Below are 21,162 nucleotides of genomic sequence, written 5' to 3' on the forward strand. Positions count from 1 at the left end.
TTTGATATATGTATTTTTTTTGCCTTAAAGAAGTATGTTTTACTGTCTTTAGATAAATGTTGTATATGTTCAAACTGATATTGTTTATCAGGTCACTCAGCTGTAGATGAAAGATTTCTTTTGTTTGTGGATGATGGGTGGACGCACCACTTTTTGGAAAGGTGAATTTCTTAAACTTATCATTTTAAATGCAGCATAACAGGACAAGAGCTGCATGGAATCTACAAGGACTATTTAAAAAGAAAGATCAATGTTCAGATGCCTATTAAGTGGTTTTCATGCTGTGGAGCATTAGCCCCGTGATGAGAGATTTCGTGAATGCTGTGTTAATAGGTATTGAAAACTATAGAACACCTTCATGCAAAGACTATTACTGAGAGTATTACAGAGAAAATACTGCGGTATGAGAAACTGTCTTTAATCTATTAAATTATATAGTGGGCAGACAACAGCAGGGTCCTGGGTTCGAATCTCACAATGAGAGGTCTGTATGATCTCCCAATGTTTTCTCCGGCTGTTCTGATTTCCTCCCACATTCCAATGATATGGCGAGGTTAATTGGTATCTCCGTTTGCCCCCTCATACACAGTACATACAGAATGTGAATGTGTTACCTGTGATGTACTGGCATCCCGGCCAGAATGCAGTCCTGCCTGGCACCACTTACCAGTGGAGATAAGGCTGTAACTGCAAGAGGGTAGAGCCCAACCTGACAATTTCACTGCGTGAGGCCTGTCAAATCTCAATTAACAGGCCGAGTCAATTAATACTGTATAAAGGGGTAACGTGCTTAAGATTTTACTGTTGGGGGTTTACTTGCCTTGGCCATAAGGAATGAACCAGGGAGACTCCTGCATGGGTGAAGATGAGATGGAAGGAGTGCTGTGAGAAAAGATGTGCTATATCAGCCTCAGCAGAAGAAATAATTAGATTAGAAGAAGAAGAGTCAGACACAGTAACAATTTGACCTTTGTTTAACATTTTCGTTTGTGGGAACCTCTGTTACCCCCATAAACTAGTAATAACAAATTTTAAACTATTGAAAACAAAATAAACAATTGAGTTCCAGCTCAAGTTAAAATGCAAACAGGCAAATTTTCACATTCTCATTACGTGCCTTGAAAGAAGACAGGCTACATATTATTGCATTGATTTGTCCTTAAATAACCTTTGCCCCAGTACGAAGCTCGTTTGATTGATTAAATTATTGTGCTGTGTGGTGTAGTGTTTCCAAAGATTGCTGCTGATAAAAACACATGCTCGCAGCATTGTGGAGAGGGACATGAAGACAACATTATCCAGACCAGCTGAAACGAAATGGAAGTACATTCTCTGTTGATGAAAGAATGAACTTTTTATAACCACGAGCATGAGGACGGCATACAAGCTAAATAAACCAGGTCATGCTCTAAGAATGGGTTTTCTGATGCTACCCAGTCATGCTCACGAAGACTGAATTATCCCTATTGGCATTTAAACATGAGGTACAGAGGCCTCTACCTTTTGAAAAGGATGTAGGTTGACAGTAAATGATTTTTACAGGACTGCAAAACTCTGCTTGTCTCCCTTGTGCTGTCGTTCTGATTTGTGAAAAACATGGTCCTCTCCAGGGCAAGGTGGTGTTGGTCGTGATGGCTATGGATTTATATGTCAAGTTTGGGGCCTGGAAAAAAATATTGACAATCTTGTTCACTGACAAATTACAGCACCTGACTGCATCTGCCAAAATGAAGAACGTAATACCGTATAACATTTTAGGTGATACAAACTCTGCACAGTATTATTCCTTGCATACTGAGCATTGAAATAATATGATCATTCATAACTGGAGCATATTCTTAAAGGTCCTGTCAGGAAACTGACGAAATTAATTGTGCTATAATATTCTATGCAATTCAGGATAGCATAATCAGGATGCTCATTGACATTTGTCATCAGCAGTGTTGATCAGCATGGGTTGTGCTGTATAAGTAGGAGTACAGACTGGTATGGTCACGATTGGAACCAATACAAACTATAATCTATGCTTTGACCCATTTTGGAATGCTTTCCAATTCCTCTTATAATGCCTGGGCATGCTTGCATGTGTCTTTACTGTTCTGTAGAGCCTAGATGTCACATGGTATCCCAGCTCATCCCTCAGATCTTCAATAGGGCTCAAGTCTAGCGAGTCCAGGCGTACTGTATCTGTCCTGTTTGCATATTGCATAAGCAACAAAAGAGTGTGTGTTGTCCTGCTGATATGTGGTCATGCCATAGATGTTCCTAATAATAGATTAATTCTTAGATTGTGAGCTGTAGACATTTGAGGTAATATGTGTACTTCATTAAGAATTGCTTAATGGACAAAAATGGATAAAGGGTAAATTGTCTGATGTAATAAGCGGAGTACCTCAGGAATCTGTTTTAGGACCACTGGTCTTCTTAATTGTATCACTTGCAGGCAGCAGAAATATTAATTGCAATTATAATAAGTGAAACACCAAGACTGTAGAGGCTTACATGTGAGAAAAACTGTGGTGTTTACATAAGCACAATCACTTTAAACTTTTACACACTGGGGGGGATACAAAATGTGAACAGAATATTAGGATAATTAGTTAAAAGCATAGTATTTAAATCTAAGAAATGTGATATTAAAATTGTTGAATGCTCTAGTAAAACGTTATTTGGTCACCAAGATACACAAAATATTTCCATTCTTAAATCAATCTAGCAAACAGCAGCTAGGTACATTCTTGGAGTTTCCAGGTTTTTCTTACACTGACAGGCAAAACAAATTGCACCTTTTAAGTCTTGAATGGGGAAGGCTACGATTGAACCCGATTCAAGCATTCAAAGGCAGTGCCTTTAGAGGCTTTAACAAGGTCATTTAGCAATATTTAATTCGCATTGATCAAATTCTTCAAAAACCTGGTCATAACAACCCAATGTGAGCTGTGCAAGAGCTGTCAGTATGAAGTCTTATAGTAGCTAATGCATCATGTTTATCAACCTGTTACAATTGGCACATTGTCAGATGTGCCATGTCATTAACATTATTTGCTCCTCTCTAAATATCCATAAGCTAAAAAAATGCTTGCACTACAACTTGAGGATCTACTGTATCAAGATTAACTTGCACTAGCTCAAAATGAAAAGCTTGCCATTTCATTAGAGGACTGCCACAGAATTGTGCTCCTGCAGAGAGAAGGAAAAACACTGAACGAAGAGAGGACAGTACTGTATGTGTTTTTATTAAAACTAGCTAAGTTGTCAGGCAATAAAATTCCTTTTTCTGTCTTTCAGGACTTGGGGTTAGAAGGCACATCTCTAAATGATATCCTCTACAAGAATGCTGCCTTTCTTAATCTGGTTGACCCTATTTCTCACGAGTTGTTACTGAGCCTCGCTCGCGATATACAGTGCCCTAAGAAGGTAAGTCTGTAATGAAGAAGAAACATCATTACGTGCTTCTCATAAGCTATAAGCGGATGGAATTATTCTGTAGTTATCAGAGCTCTGTATAGACTAGAGCAGATTTGATACACCAGTACAATTAAGTGATACCATAAAACTGAAAAACAGCCATTTTAAGTCTGATTTAAGTCTTTAAAGACCTCACTGGAGTGGATATTGGAATTGCATATTAGAATCATATTTCTATCCAAGTACATTCCCAGTGCCCCCAGTGCGGATTCTCATTTAACACTGCCTTTATTGCCAGACAAAACCGCAATTTTTCAACACCGTCTTACAGTCAGGGATTCATTAAATGATACACTAATTAAAGCCTGTGAGATGTTTCCACCCTGTTGCTGTTAAAAAAAAATCATCTATATCCACCCAGCCTGACAGGTTCATGCCTTGACAAAACACATCCCACTGTCACTTTCAAGGCCAAGTTAATTCCCAGAATGCCAAAAACCCACTGCCTTCCAAAGCTCTTGGTGACAGCTTATCTATTTTTAACTAGTGATGGCCCATTGCTGAAAGGGTCACTCTGAGTCAACTGCTCCTGTCCACTTGTGGATTTGACAACACTTAGTGTATCGTGCCTGTTTATTGAAACAGTATGACACGTGTTTTCCTATCCACTGTGGAGGAGTCCTTTGTTAACCCTTCACTGTGCCCCTGTCATCAACACACGAGGTCTGGTCCCAGAGAATTTGGGGATGGCCCCATTTGAAAGAAGTAAAATCCACAGCAAGAAAAAAAGGCAAAGTCCATTGGATTAGTTGATTTTTAGTTTTAGTGACATATGAAAGTGCTGAGTGCATTTCCCATAGTGGTGTGCTGCCACAAGAAGAAAGGCAATGCAATTCTGGTCCTTTCATTCTGAAAACATAAGTAGAATTGCACACAGGTAGAGGCTTATTGACCCATCTTTTTTGTTTGGGTGTCAGTAGGTCATCCATCTCTGCCATTTCTTGACTCATCCCAAATATGCACATTTTGCGAAGGTTTTCATTGGCTGAGCAGAAACTCAAAGTGACTTTCCGAGCCGGCATGACACCCTTTCTAATGTTCGGCTCGGCTCCGGCATCAATGGCACGTTGCGGTCACTCCGAAGAGCGGCTTGCTGGATTAAATGGCACACCAGGGGAACTCCAGCTGCAGCTCGCTGACTCGGGGTCTGGGCTGGTGCCACGTGCCATGGCCTGCAGTCACCTCTCACAGCCTGGCAGCAAGTCAGGAACTCTGATACCGTTGCTGATCTAGATCTCCAGAGCTCTTGAATTGCTGGTTACATTACTCTGAACACTTGCAGGGATCAGTTTTAAGAGAATAGCTAGAAGACCTTAGAATGTGGATTGGATTCTAGATGTGCACTTCTTTAGATAACCCATGGCCACCATGATCTGCTGAGCACTAGCACAGTGGTGTAGTCTGTTACATTATTTTTATTATTCATGCATTTTGGCCTTCAAGCCAGCACTATCTTGTGTGGAGTTTGCATTTTGATGTATTTTTCTTGTTTCTTTTCACATCCCAGAGCCATGCGACCCATATTAATTGACTAAATTTCTGAGTTCAATATTGCAAGGTGCAGGCCCTTTGCTGCCAGATTAGGCTTTTAACCACCTACTGACCTCTAAGGATACAGTTATATAAAATAGTTGCATGGATTGATGGATTGCTCAGTCTAAAAAAACACTTTTTTCAAAGGTGTGCAGTCTTCAAAAATCCTTATAAACAGCTCAGGAGCTCAGATGAAAAGCTCCTGCTTAGGCTAGTTAAGTGGTTTTCAAGTAGAACCAGCTTTTAAGACTCACATGGTGAAGCACAACACATCAGGCCACCATGAGAATCCCTGGGCTTCCATTGTATACTTTTCTAAATGAGCTCTCCCCCCAGCTCCCTGTTCCCTGCTCAAGCCTGCTGTACCGTCCTGTGCAGTGCCTCCCTGTCTAAGCCTAAGCCTTATTTATCTAATTAGCTGCCTCGTGAAGAATTGTCGTTCCGTCTCGGGGAGACAGTTGTGTAACGGAGAGAGGCTTGTGCTCGCAGGCCTGTGAGTGGGTGGTTAATGCTAATGTAATGGCAGTTCTCCTCTGCTTTGACAATCAAACCACTGAAGCAGCAACAGAGAGACATTAGCATATTTTTTTCATTTCTGAAGTCGGAACACGATAGCTGACTGACATGTAAATAAGAGCACTGGAGGAAGAAGATCAACGCATTCATTTGTGTGACAAGATACCCCAGCTCTAGGGGGCAGGTCTGGCTTTTATTAATGAGTTAATACTCTCAGTCCCTTCTGTTAGAACCCTTTTGGAAAAGGTCTTTAAAACTGGGTTTGGCTTACTGAAATGCAGTAATACAGTATATATAAAAAAGTCTCACTTAAAGGGTAAAAAACTTGTTTTTCGAAACACTGGGTCGCTTTTGTTAATTTTCTTTTGATCAATTTTCATATGTTCATCGATCACAATAAATATGTTCCTCTTGTAGGAGTGGTTTATCCCCAGATTGCACAGTAGGAAGGAACATTAATCATTATCAGTATCTGAAGTTTTACCGTATTGTGTTTTGTGTGTTTAAATGTCCGTTTGTAATATAAATATAAATATTATTTATTGAGAATGCCTAAGAAATGAAAATAACCAATAAAAAAAAATATAAAAAGTAATTTTATTTTAAATACAGAAGCCTCTATTGTGCATTATTTAATATAAATAAGATTAAAGAATCTGCAAAGTTAATGTCTGTAATGTATATTCTGAGCATCATTTGAAATTTATGTTTCAGGATATTAATATTGGATATTAAGTGTTTTTGGGCCATTTGGATTAACTGATAATTTATATGTGACTGATATAATTAATTTTTTTTAAGTGTTGCATGAGCACTAAATCGTGTCATTGGTGCGAGGGTTGATAAACCACAAGTGATGAGGTGATTTAGCCTGTTCAGTGTCAGGCATGGTGAAAATCAAGTAACAAAGCACAGAGAGGAAATGATGTGCCCCGCTTGTCAAGAGCATGCCTTTGTGCTGATACAGGGCACTGACACTTGCAGTGTTGGGCGTTCAAACCCAGCAGCTTCTAATCTGGCAAAATGTTATAGTCACACACAGTCTGTGAAAGATAGCCCATGATCTGGGAGACCATAAATCACAACATCTCCCATTATTTATCCCAGTGGGAATAGTCTGGGCAGGAGTGTCTAGTTGCCACAGAACTTCACATGAAGTGATTGAAGGCAACTAGACTGCACAGCAACTAATAGATCAAGAACCAGGTACTAACTTGTTGCCCCTCTTGTGGGTTCACTCTCGTGTGACAACCTTCCAGCAGAGCAACGCATGTATTCAAGCTGCTTATGTGAGATGAACAGCCCTTTTGTGAGATGAGAATGTGACAACAGTGCTGAGGAAACACTGCTCAATTGACCTGAAACCCACTGAGCTTTAGTGAGATAAGATGGGATGATAAGTGGCATCTAAGGCTTAGAGTTCAGGGAACAGGCACATGGTTATCCAACCTACAAGAGATCCCACAAAACAGCATCTGTAATCCGGTGTAAAGCAAGATTAAGAAATGTTAATCTGTGTAATGAGTTTACCTTATCTGTTCAATAAAATGTCAGTTCATCTGCTACAAAAAATATGTTGCCATTTTCCTCACAATATCCTGGTGTGTTTGTTGCACATTTCATTTTATGACCAATGTGTATATACTGTATAAACACAAGCAAAGGGCTGAAACTGTTCAGATTTTAAGGTATCGGGGGAACCGAGCATGAATGGTTAATTGTTACGATGTACTGGTAGTTTTATTTAATTGCCTTGGTTGGGTTGTGTTGTTCATGGTAATTCGATTTAGTTTGCTTGGCTAAATTCAATCCCTTTAAAGAATGCGACAGATAGGAAGAAGGCTAAATTGTATTTTATTGTGTTGTGTAGTAATTGCTTTTAGGCTACAGAGTTCTATAAAAAAGAAAAGGGCTAGAGAAAACACATCTTTTCATTGATCATATTCAAGCCTCTTTCCTGTTTGTTTTGAAGAGAATAAGTTAGAGCTTTGGACAGGAATTAATTATGGTGGCGTCTTCAGCTCGACAGACATTATGAAAAGAGGACCATGACATTTAAAAGTGTAGCCAAAAACGTGGGAAAGGACATGATTTATTCAAAGCTAGGGTGCAATCTGAAGGCCACTACATATTTGTGATCCAGTGTGTTGTTCCATAACTAAAGCAAAGGGTCACTTTCCTGAGCACTACAGGCAATAATGGCAAGAAACCAGCTCTTTAATAAGATCTTTTGTTTGCAATAAGAGTTTTGGGCATGCAGTATAAGTGCAATACTGTATATTAATGAATGTAATAATTTATAACAAGGCTCAATTGGTATCTCTAATGAAAATAAACTTTTGATCACAATAGTTAACTTTGAAAACTCCTAGGTTTGTGTCTGCGTACTTATGTTCTGAATTATATCTTAAACGGATTTCTATTTTTAATGAAATTGTAAACGGGTAGGCATGGTGGCACAGTTGTTAGCATTGCTGCCTCTCAGAGCTGGGGCCCTGGGTTCAATTCTGGACCTAGAGTGCTATCTGTATGGAGTTTGTACGTTCTCCCAACATTTGCATGGGTTTCCTCCTACAGTCGAAAGACGTGCTGGTGGGAAAATTGCCCCTGCTGTGAGTTGATGTGTCTGTGTGTGCCCTGTGATGGGCCGGCGTCCCGTCCATGTTGTGTTTTGCCTTGTGGCTGTTGCTTGCTGGGATAGGCTCCAGTTCCCCTGCAACCCTGAATTAGAAGAAGAAATGTATAAAAGTAGTAATAATAATAATAATAATAATTAATTGGTTACACTTATATAGCGCTTTTCTGGACACTCCACTCAAAGCGCTTTACAGGTAATGGGAAATCCCCTCCACCACCACCAGTGTGCAGCATCCACCTGGATGGATGAGCAAAACCACGAACAATAGTTTTTTTTTTATCTAACCACTGGTCTCGGCTTTTCTTGCAGGAGCTGGACCCCTCGAAGTCCTCCGATAAGATATGCCGACAGCTGATTTACCATCTGACCCCTCACTCCAAGTGGCTCCGTCAGAGCATGCCGCGCAGGAAGTCACAAGCCTGGTGAGCGCATAATCCCTTCTTTTATTAGACCATCCCCCCGTGAGTCAAGACTACTCGCCAAAAGAATAACCAGGAGGTGTGCTTATTTATAGAACCTCTGTCTGAGTCCAAAACTTGTTTCTCCATCTCGCCTAAAGAGCAGATTGCAGTGCAGGTGGGTGATGCCGATCTTAATGACTTTTGACGCAAGGTGCTTTACATAGAATCATGCCCTGCGTTAGTCCAAGCGGGGTTAAAGAAAGGATAAGTTAAATACTTGGCAGCAAATGTAGTAAACAATTTCTGTGACAATGTTTATTAACAGTACCAGCAAGCCATCTCAGTGACAAAGTGTTGTGAGTTGGCGTCTGAGACATTTTTTTCCAGTACAGGAAAGAAAACTAAACTAAACATAACTAAAGGTATGTTTTTTTAACTGTTTTTAAATTTAAGGGAAAATTTAAAGGAAGGTATAATATGTATACATGTCTCTCAGTTATAGACTCTATAAGTTTTGTGTGTAGTTCCTCCAGTGTACTGCATATTACTGCTGGCAAGACAACTCTAGGTAGAATATCACAAAGCATGCTCAATTTTCTTTGGGTTTTGTGCTCTAAGCAGTCTTACATTGAAAGAAGTCTTTATACCAGTGTAAGAATATACTTAGCTGGGTTTAGTATTTTTAGTTAAAAATCAGTTTCTCCCTCAAGTGATAATACTTCAAGAGTACACTTACATCGTCAATTATAATATCTCATCGATTTTATGGATGTGCATTAATCCTCATACAAAGAAAAGAGGTTTACTTGGTAATTTCAGAATACATCCAGAGAACTTTAGCATAGAAACTACAAAAGAGCTGAGTTTAATCATTTCTTTAAAGATAATAAGGTAGGTGTAATCGCTGTTGGTTACAGTCTAATAAATGCATTGGAGAGCATTTGTAGATAAACAATGACTATTACCTGCAGAGGCTTCCTCTCTGAATCTGCCAGCTTATTATGATTTTAATTCTGTGATTGTACAAGCATTTTCAGTGTTGAAGTTGCTGGCTAAATCAGCCAATATAAATGTGGACTCTTCTCTCTTGTAAGTTAATAACTTGTTGATCCTTTTTGCTTTATGGGTCCCTAGATACAAGGGTTGGCGAGCACTGCCTGAATATAGTTATAAATATAAGACAAACATGCCACACTCTGACATTATTCCCTCTACATTATGACTCTCATTTTCTCTCAAAACGACAGAAGTCCAGTACCACTACAGTAGAGAAATAAAATTGAAGGACAGTAACTGCTCCTTGTATGAGCTTCATTTGCTCCTCAAAAACTGCTTGTAGGCTGAAAACGCGTGAAACGGAAATTGGATTTCCGTTATTTTCCACATTGCAAACTCTGTGTGGTTCCAGAACTCAAAAATGTTCTTTCAATCACCAGCGCTCACCTTAATATAGCACAGAACAGTACCTAAGTGTGAAAGCAATAACATCCCTGGCTAATTATCTGACTAACATGCTTAAAGTCGTTGGCTGATGCACAAACGACAGGCAGGGAAACAGTAACACTCCAACTCATTTAGGGTACAGTACAGCAGTAACTTCATGGCAGTTCTTAGCAAATGCATAAACATTAGGTACTGTCCTGTACTATACGCACTTAACACAGTCAAGCCTTTATTATAAATAATAAAAATAAAATGCAAAAAATTCCTCACCCAAGAAGATGTGAGAAAAATAGAATCTCAACAATGCTTTGTTAGAGCCCAGCTTGTAAGAGTGAAAATCTGCTTTTTAAATGAAAACAATAGGCAGGAATTACTGTATTATTTCTCATATAAATGAAAACTCATGTAGCAAGCGATTACCGTACAAATGTTTACAAAGGACGTCTTGTTAAATTTACCTTGAGACTAGCAGTTAGCAGGGAAAATGACTTTGAGTGTTTGAGGGACTAAGGAACATAGTGTCCTGTCTTCTTGTGAACAGTGCTGTGTGTGAAAGTTGCCATCATATAATTCAGTCAAGTAAAGGGGATTACAGAATTCATAAGCGGGTTTCAGAACCAGGAGATTGAGGAAGGGGAGAAAGTAGATGAAGGGCATCTGATGGCTCTGATGTTTCTGAATATCAGTTTTCCTGTGTTACTGTTTCCAACATGTTTACATACTTTGATGGAAAAGTGACACCCGAGTTCCTCCAGTTAAATAAGTGTAACAGTGTGTAATTATCTAGTGTTCCTACACAGTTGTATGAGTGGGAATATTGTCAACCTTCTATGTGAACTTCTGTTAGGTCATGAGTGAAGCTCAAGGCCAGGCTGTCTTTATGTCAGTTGTATTTCGTGACTTGCTTTGTTTCACCTGCAGAGATTTTCTCGGTGTCACGACAGTTCATTTTAATTTGGTAGGCTTCTGTCAGGGTTTTTTTTTTGCATGTCTTTCACATTAGCTGTCTTGTTGAGCGTATATAGTGAGCTTCAGGAAAGACTACAGGAATGGACTGTGCGTACTTGTCCACAGTGAGATCTAGAGCTTACTGGATTCAGGTTTGTTCTGTGCAAACACAAGGCACCGTCTAATTAGAATTCTTTCAATGGAAATGGAGAACTGAACTGGAGGTCAATTCATGTTACTGTGGAATTCTAGTCCGTGTTTCTTTGATCTCTCTGGTACAGAGGCTTATTTGAAAATAAAAAGTGAAATGCAGAGAGGCCTGTTGCATTAACTAATGTGTTGCCATTGGTTACTGCAGCAGACAGACTAAAGATTCTGGATCTTTCTCCTATGAAGTTTGAATGTACAGTTGAGGGGTTAGGGGTGGAGGCGGGGGGGTGCAGTTGGCCCTGGAAACGGTAAATTATTCAGCTGGAGTGACTGCAGCTTTGAACTGCAGAACGATTCAGTCTTACGATAACACGTTTAATCATTATTAAAACCTTATTAATCCACAGAATTCTTGTGTTTTCCTTATTTCACCGCAGGCGTGCAGGAAGCAGGAGAAGAGATGTATTCAGAGAGAAAATGACTCTGTCTTATTCGTTTTGTCTTCTGTCAGACAGTAAAACATGGCTTCCATGGTCTGGTTTCTTTCACATGCAAGCAGGAGCTCCCTTCTCTCTGCTCCTGTTTTTTTTCCTTTCAAAACCACCAGTAGAACAGCCTCCTGTTTGAGGGCCCAAGTCAATGTAGTGATTAATATCTTGCAGACATTCTTCCAGTTGCTACATGGCTCGTGGAACTACTGCAGTAATTACAGGAACACGCAATGTATCATTTATCATTGCAATGCGATGCACATGGCACTCTGTCCTCACACTGAACTGAAAGCTTTTGGCATCAGTTCAACAGCGCAGTCTCATCAAACCTTGGCTGTCACGAATAAAAGAATAACCTTTTTTCACTGGCTATCATGTATGTGAGATCTAGGGATTTTCTTTAGATCTAGAAATTCTCCCTGGGAGGAAAACAAATATAGAAATCAATAAACTGGTGCACACCATGCATTTCTTAGAAGCCTAGATGCAGCTTTCAAAGGAGAAAGAAGCTGACTACTTCTTTTGTCTTGGTTCATCACAAATAGGCTCTTCAAATAGACACTATTTAGAGTACAAAGCTACCCATAAGTTAAGAAATTGATATAGTTGGAAATAATCATATTTGAATAAAGAACGACTCGCATAAAACCATCAGTTATTAAGAAAATCTAACAAAAGAACAAGAAAATGTATAAAAGAATTTAGATCCACTTTTCACTTATAAGACACAAAAATGAATTGACCACTAATAAAAAAAAATACAGTGCGAGTCTGAAGCTTGTGGCGCAAAGATTGAAAATGCCATAATTTTTAAGAACGGCTCTCCGTGAAATGCATAGAAAAATAAGAAGTGGACGAGTTATACTGTATAATATTGCGCTGGAAAGACTGAATTAAAAAAAATTGATCTGAAAGAATGAAATCAGTCAAGTCTCGCTATTAATTCCGAGCCAGTTTAATGGTAAAATGTAGTTCAGTTTAATGCCACAATCAATTCAGTTCAAAATTATAGCTTGACTTTTGTATCAGTCTGGAGCTAGAAATTACATACTAGTGGACATCATATATGGAAGAACAAGAATCACAAAATTAGCTATGCTCACACAACTGAAAATTACAGTCTGACGAGCTCAGGGTGGTTGTAATCAAAAAGGAGAGCTTAGATCTACCCTACCACCTAGCAAGGAGACATTTTAACAACTGTCTTTGCGCCTTGTTCTGTATCCAAAAGGATATTTGACTGTCAGTAATGCCAGAGCAGTACTGAGAAATTTGTCTGTGTTCCTGGAGATATTCAGAGAAATCTGTTCAGTCACATACACTGCTATTGGGTATCCCATTAATAATATTCAATTACACAGAGACAGATGTATTGCCAGACTCTGGTCTGACTGACACTTGGTAAAGTGGCAGTCTTGAAACCTTCCCTGGCAGACATGAACACAAGAATCAGGAAATATAGCTGTCTAAATCTATGGATATTAACTTTTCCTGAAAATTGTGGTTTCCCTCACTCCAAAGTTGTTATAGTGAGCAGGAAACTTAGCAAACCCTTCATTTGGCTTAAATGTTTACAGACTTAAAATCTCAGAATATATATTACATTTCAAGAAATTGTAACTGAGGAAAATAGTATGTTTATTATATATCTGCTCGTGCTATTTGCTTTTCCTTTAAAATCTAGAATAGGTCATTAACACATTATGATAACATGGTACACAACCACTATGCAGCAGCTGAATTGCTTTACTTAAGATGATAAGACAGAAAAGATGTTTCCAGGTAACGGTTAAATGTGGGCACCCTATGACTTTTGAAATACTACATTCTGTTGTGTACATCTGCCCTCTCCCTTTTGGCAGTTGTTAGTTTTTACTTTGTTGCTGGGTGACACTAGCAAAAACAACAACAGATAAACAGAACAAGCATAAATATATACTCTAACTATACTGTAGCTGGCCATTTCTTATCTACTGCTATTAATAATAAACTTTTATTTTTCATAGCACCTTGACGTGTTAAAAACAAATCCATAAGAAATAAGAATAATTTAGTACTTCCTATATTTAATAGCCCATTGAGTATCCCCTGGATACTCCTGGCATCTCATAGCTCTAAAGATATTTTAAACCAAACCCAAATCTAGTGACATGGTAACAGAAGCACAGATTGCAGGATTTGTGTTTACCTACAGTAGGTGCGCTGCAATTAGATTGCCAGGGTCTTAAGAATTTGGAGGCTGCAGTCCAGTTTTGTGCATTAAGGACTGAGACACCCCTGGAAGCTGTGTACAGTGGCGTTGAGACTACATGAGTACTTTGTACTTGAAATGACCTGAAGTCTGCTGCGGCACTGAAGTTATGTGTTGCATTATGAAGTTTACGGACCAGCTTGAATTGTAGGTTTCACTCCATCTCAAATTCTGCTTTCCATACACGGTGTAACACAATTTAGTTTTTTTTTTCCCCCCATGGCTTACATGAATAAACTGAAGAGTGCACATTCCGAACACATCACTGGTTCTGCTGAGCACCTGAAATGAATACAAGCCTAAGCCAGGTTTGGGAAATGGAATAGTGTCTTCTTCTAAGGTCTTCTTGCTGTGTGTGTGCTTTCCAGCTCATCCCTTTTACAGTCTTTACATGACCTTTTACTGTCCTGCAGTCCTCGCCTTGCTTGGTTTTGATATGTGAATTTGGCCTGGCAACAGACTATCGTATTATCAGGCGGCAAAAAGCCTGACCTACATTCGTCGTACTTTTAATTCAGGCTGGCTGGCCAGCCGCAGGATGCATTAGGTTGCTTTTTTTCCCCTCTCATGCATGTGTTTGCTGAAGACCACATCCCGTGACTCCTATGTCTCCTTACCAGAAGAGAGCCGATTCAGACCCGAGAGACCGACGGCGTTCAGTAGGCCAGGTTAGGTTTCATCTAATGCAGCATGTCAGCTCCCCTGTCTCCTTGTGACATTTCGCTCTGACTCAGTATGTGAAATCAGTTCAAGTGTCCTGAAGAAAAATCTGGGAAGTGCTATTCCCAGTTTAAGCAAGCATCTTGCTTTGGGCAGCAGTATTTTGCTCTGAAAGTGTTTAAAATGAAACGGACTTCCTTGTAAAACAGTGTTACAATCCAAATTCTTTCAGACACGCTTTTATTCTTTTACTGTCTATTTAGTAGCACAGTTACTAAGTAAAGCACAAATTCAAAGACCACTTACTTAAAAAGAGCTTCTTAAATACCAGATTTAATTGCCTGGTATAGGCTGATGGCATATCTCATATCCAGTGCTGCAAAATCTATAGTAGTTACTGCAATGTAAAAAGATCACGTGCAATTGATATAAAAAGGACATAGCTGGACTGTACCTTTCTGAACAGAAATTCTTATTAGGTCTTATTAGTCTCATTCATTGACTTTTCATTATATGCAAGAAGGGATTCCTATTGTAGCTGCCATTATCATCTTTCACACTTCAGTTCTTTAAAGTCTTATCTTCTAGAAAACCAGCTCTCCTGCACCTTTTACCAACCATCTTACCAACAATCAAATAAAAGACGTAAGTCATGTATGTTGGAAACAGTAACTGTATGGTCTTCTTGTTATTCAGTTGGTTCATTATTTTCCAATAATCAGCATGTCTGTAGTCTGGAGTGTCTGTAAATACTCACATTTGAACGTTCCTGATTCAGTTAAAAACTTAAGTTTGTCTGTTAAGTGCATTTTCTCTCTTTTTGGGGTGCAGGCATCTTTATGTGATGACTTTCAATGGATGAACTCTTCGCTTTTCCTATATTATACGGTTTTGACCCTGAAGCCAGCATGCTTTTTATCATTATTTAGTGAGACTGAGACAGACACATCTTACTGTTACAGTACTACAAAAAGGTGATTATTATTAAATCAAATACTCATGTGTTCTTAATATATTTAATTTTCTAGAGTGTTAATCTATTGCAGCTGCCCTATTAGCTATAGCAGTCTAAAAGCAAAACTCTAAATTGCTAGGCACTCAGATGCATGGGACAGTTGACAAGTTTAAGTGAGCAATTTCATAGAACCACTTAAGATTAAAAGGTTATTGTTTTAGTCTAGTAATTTGATTCTAGTAACAATTATCTAAAATAGTACAGATTAAAAAAGAAATGGGAAAGCCGGATTATGAAAAAAGGAACTGCGTTTCAGTTGCAGAAATGTGACATTTGTCTTGACATTTTGTGGATGAACGCCTCTTTTCAAGGGGGAAGCACTTTGGAAATTTAGAGTCACCACTTTTTTTCCCGTTACTCCGACCTGGTTTTGGAACAGCCAGTTGTGTGTTTGGTCTCACCTCGCAAGCTCGCGTGGGAGAGAGCGAGGAGAGCTCATTCTCCGAACTCCTCCTACAGCTCAACAGGGCACAGACAGCTCAGCCCTGTTTGAAGGAGAGGCTCCTATGCCTCTTGGCTAGTACCATGACCCAGGCTCGAACCCACGCCCCCAGGATCAGAGACCTCACGAGTTCTCGAGCGAGCATCTTTAACTGCTGGTTCGCTCTCGCGTCAAAGTTATTGTTATCATGACTTAATTGCTTCCTTACTTAACCTTCTTACATGTATACTGACTGCATGGTGCATCAGTAGCCCGCCATGTTGTGGAAGCTGATACTCTGGCTTCTTTCAAGAAACAGCTGGATGAGATCAATCTACTGTTCACTACCAACTGGTCTAGATGGGACGAATGGCCTTCTCTAGTTTGTAACCTTTTCCATGTTCTTGTGTAAAGCCCATTCCAGTATCCTTCTCAATACAAAAATCATTACAGGCTGTCAATAGTGAGAACAGAATGGAAAATGTTTTTGCAGGTTATATAAGATCTAAAAAAAATTCAATAGGCGTTTCATCAATGCCCAGTGTCAAAGAGACCTGCCATTTATTTCTTTACTGCCTGTACCAAAAATTCTGTTGATGAATATTTTTGACAGCCACCTAATACTGCACTTTATTTCAGGTCGCATTTTGTTATAGCGCACAAATTTAGCAGTTCAGTTTCATTAATCACAAATGCTATCTCCACTGCTACCTTTCTCCTGTCCTTTCATGTTATTAAATGAGTGGTTTCCTCGCAGTTGGTACTTAGTGTGCCACATGTCTTATAAAGTAAATCAAATCAGTCTTAATGCACTTTCATCTAAGCCTTGATAAGAGACTTAACTTTCAGTCAGGATCTTATAGCGATTAAGATCACTCTTGTGTGCAGAAGAATTAAAGCAAAACACAAATTGTGCCGTGACAAGAACAACCCAATGTTTTGTTTTGTTTTGATGAAGAAGAGATACAGTCACAAGGTCAACTGAGTGACTGACTGTCAGTGATAAGACTGTGTTCTATGATGAGGTTCACCCAGCGAGAATTTTGGCTTTCTGGAGAAAGGGATTGGTACTCGCACAAGAAATTCAATGGTGCTGACTGGAGCTGCACACAGGAATTTGGTGTAGTGTTGTGCTGGGTTTTTCACCTTCGCAAAGGTTTCACGATCAATGAGAGCTTTCTCTCTTACTTGTTTGGTGCCTTCCAAAGACCGGCCTGTGTGTAAATAGATCAGTCAACATCATTGAATTTCTAGTGTGAGCTACGGGTTCAGAACACCTTAATAAGGCACAAGTAACCTACCTGGGCATTGAATAATGGGAGAAAAGGAGTGGTGTTCTGCATATTCTAATAACAGGGCCGAACGACAACCTTTCATTTCTAAACTCTTTTTATGCGCTTATGCTTTCTAATGCCCTAGCATAAATGTTTGATACAATACACTACATAAGTATACAACAAAATATTTCATACACAATATTGATATGTTTCAACATAATATGATTATAAGTATAGATGTAATGTTTTTATTGAAACACGTAAGACATCACTGTACCATAGAGTATATTTATGATCTATTCAGCTCACGAACGGTGCAAGAGTATGTAAAGCAATAGTTTGTTCTAAAATCTTACATGTAGTATTAAAACATATATATTTACTGAAAAATTAGATTGGTTATTTTTTATTAATAATAATGTTGCTCTAGTCGATAATAGTACTACTCTGGACACATTGTGCCCTTTAAATGCCAATTCTTATTCTGAAAGAAGAATGAGCAAGCCTGGCAATTTATTGACTTGAAGAAATTCTCCCTTTTCATTAATAATATCCTCTACTTCATAAATATTTATCAAATAATTTTTACACTTCATAATTTTGTAGAATTTCAACATGATGCTCCTACATATATTTGAATTTTTTTTGTAGATCACTGAAAATGGATATTAATGCACAAGTTCTATCTGTCAGCCTTTGTATCCTTTTGATACCACAGGATATTAAAGAAGGTCACTGAACAGCGACTGCATTCACACAGATATGGATTCCGATGGCTGGGTTGCCTCCATCTGCAGGGTTATCTGTGTCTGCTGCGATGCTAATCTCACTCATGCCTTCATACACTCCATCAGAAATTCATTTACTCAAAAGATCCCTGGGCCACTTCTCACTCAGGTGTGTTTTCCCCATTCAAAGAGGTGATAGAAATCCCAGCACTGTGCATTTAGCAGAGCTTGCAATGCCTTTAAAATGTAACATTTTACTACACAGCATTGCTTTGCATTGACTTCATTTCAGAGGATTTTACATCCCTTCGGAGGATGTGATGAAAACTTGAAAAGTGGAAGTCTGGACACATGGGGAAAGACGCCTAATGACAAGTCACAATTTTAGTTGAGACTGAATAATTGCTTTTTTCAAAACTGGTTTTGATCATAAATACTGATGGTCCACATTGCATTAACATGCAGAGACATGCTGTAGCTATATCATTTTTCAAAGGTTCATCTGGCCAACAAACATCATTTCTAAATTGAGCGGGCCTCCCAGTGTGTGTGATTACTGTGGTGGATCACCAGTCATGAGAGGAATGACTGGCAAATGCAGTCCCTACGCAAGTCTAGGACGTTGCTCACTTTCTCAATCATGACATTTAGAGTCCACAACCAAAGCAGCATGTGCAGCCATGACATAGATTATATGTATGAAGCACAAAACCAAGCACATAAAGGACCAACCACAAACACAGCTGTAACATGGCCTTTTGAATTTTTCATGAAAGCACAGATCATTGCTACTTATACCAAGGGACTGGAGGGGGAATACTGGACTGTGTGCAATGATCTGTCAAACTAGACAGAGAGAGGTATACCTCTTATCTGTGAAGACCACATGTCCTGCAGCTCCCTTGGCCTTGGCCATTGTGAAATCAGGCACATAAGAGGCCAAGGAACAGCAAGTGAAGAGCCTCTCCTCAACAGATGTTTTGCCTTAAAGACTAAAGCAACGAGAGTCCAATTCCAGCAAGAAGAATACATTAAACTTTGCAAAGTTGAAAATGAGTACAGAGAAATGTTATTTTCATGCTCCTTGGGCTTTAAGTCACCGTAACTGAACAAACCCGGGGGATTTTTTTTAATGTCTCAGCTCAAATACAAGAAACCTGCATAGAAGCATAATTATTACCCATGAATACTGCATGATCATTGCCCTCGCTTTCGTGCTGAAGTCGAGTGGCACGGCTCAATGAGGCAGTGAGCTCTGAAGAACCGAAAAGCGCTTGGCAGTTCCATAATTGCTTGCTTGTGAGCAGGGAATTGCAGCAGATTCATTTTTTTTTTTGGCCGCTCTTGTTGTCCCCTTGAGGATAATGTTTAGGAGTTTGTTGTCTGTGCAGTGTTTCTGTTAATTGGCATTCGCTGACTGCACAGCATAAGAAATGTAGGTAAATGTGTCTGGATCTCCGTTATCGCCATGTATTGGTCAGGCATTGTAAACTTCAATGCTGATAAAGAGCATTGTGTGCCAGGTGTACAATGTCAGTTGACAAGCCAGGGAAGCTGTTTGTTATGCCACATAGTGTGCATCTTTATGAAATACTCTTTTGGGGCATCTTGGAAGCATCCCGAGCTTCCTGACCTATTGATTGTACATGCTATGATACTACAGCTACAGGGAATAGCATTAAAAATATGACACTAAAATGTACTACAATGGTTATAGGAACGTTTTGTATTAGCACAAAATATTGATTTTCTCGACTGATAGATGACCCACAAAAAGGCTCTTGTCAGTTAGTAAACATAAAGTGATGCCTTGGTAGGTGGCTGATTCAAACTAAAATAAACTAGTGGTTTTGTTTTAACTGCTGATTCATTATGTCCAATTGTGCTAACCTAACTGTTGAAGCAAAACCTTGCAATTATCACACACAATTCTACACCTCATCCAATAAGGAAGCATTAGGTTGATTTTTGGAAGAAAGCAGTGTAAAACCAATTGAATGGTAATCAGTTATGCTACTAGCATGTCCCTACAATTATGCTACTAGGTCAGTTCCGCAGCCCTACAATCAAGAGCCTTCCAAAAGGGGTTCTCTTTCCGAATGAGTACTGTGTCCAGATATAAATACAGTATTTCCAAATGAATGCAGTATCCAAAGCCCATGTTATGAAATAGCATAAGAGTAGTGTTTCCCTTGCAAGAAGAAACAAACTGGAATTTTTCCACCTTCATACCATAAAGATATTAATTTTATTGTGTATATTAAGCATCTGTATTTGAGTTTCTTTAGAAGTGCAGCTTGGAGGCGCTCATCGCTATCAGGGCAGTCTGAGTGTCATCTCTTGGACAGACGTGGCATGAACAGTGTAGGTACTGAACAGCTGCTCTGCAAGGCAGATGGCTCCAGAAACACTCCTGGGCTGTACCCAGTGTGCATATTAATGAGGTGCAGTATGCCTTGCAGGGCTTCTCTCTTGGAGGATTCAGGGGACAGAGGGAATGTCTGACATGCACAGTGCTCATAGGGGTCACTGTTTTAAGCTGCCTTAATAATACGCTGTTTTTCTGCACACAGAACACATAGCCAAGGATCAGGACTATTTTGAGTAGGGTGCACCTTGTTTCTGTGCAAAAGCAACATGTGCTTCTCTTTGGAGAGCTGAAAGAATGCAGTTAAAAAAGAAAGTATTGTATCTCGAACTGCAGAAAGTGTATTTTCATCATGTGCCATGCACTTCTCAAAGTCTGCCTGGCAGCTTCTTTGTATTGAGACCGTACTTTGCAATGGCCTCTGATTTAATTTCACTGATAGCATTTCTTTCATGATGCACTAAGATGTCAGAACACTCTTTCGCTGTTTATTGCAGTTATTTTAGCGTAGTTTATTTGGTAGATTTTGATACTGACACTTTCATTTTCTTTGTGCAAGTTGTTAAACAATTAGGATACATTCATATTGTATAATACGTATCATATTGCATTCTTTTGTCGAGCACAGGCTTTTTATAGGGTGGGTGAATGGATCATAAAACACCAATGTAATAATTTTAAAATTGTATACCCTCAGCTTTATCATATAATCTTTTGTAGTTTTATGTGGACTGTAGACAACAAGTTACTTGGAGAAGATACTGTTTCACAGGGGAACTACTTCCTTTGGGAACCCAAAGGAGGTCTTGTTCAGGTGTGTGGGAAACCTGTCCCAGCATGCTTGTGACATTTAT

General features: G+C 39.2%; 2 protein-coding genes across 2 annotated transcripts in view; one reads left to right on the top strand and one right to left on the bottom strand.

Annotated features, from left to right (window-relative positions):
* LOC102689952 (glutathione hydrolase 1 proenzyme) overlaps positions 1 to 21,162 on the bottom strand; it is a 68,866-nt gene that overhangs the window by 32,306 nt on the left and 15,398 nt on the right. The window lies entirely within an intron of this gene.
* lrrc75bb (leucine rich repeat containing 75Bb) overlaps positions 1 to 21,162 on the top strand; it is a 46,828-nt gene that overhangs the window by 7,499 nt on the left and 18,167 nt on the right. The window contains exons 3-4 of the mRNA XM_006640224.3: positions 3,289 to 3,417; positions 8,465 to 8,577. Coding sequence (XP_006640287.2) covers positions 3,289 to 3,417; positions 8,465 to 8,577 — 242 coding nt within the window. The remainder of the gene's footprint in view (positions 1 to 3,288; positions 3,418 to 8,464; positions 8,578 to 21,162) is intronic.

The sequence above is a fragment of the Lepisosteus oculatus genome, chromosome 22, assembly GCF_040954835.1.
Source record: "Lepisosteus oculatus isolate fLepOcu1 chromosome 22, fLepOcu1.hap2, whole genome shotgun sequence".
NCBI classification, from domain to species: Eukaryota; Metazoa; Chordata; class Actinopteri; order Semionotiformes; family Lepisosteidae; genus Lepisosteus; species Lepisosteus oculatus.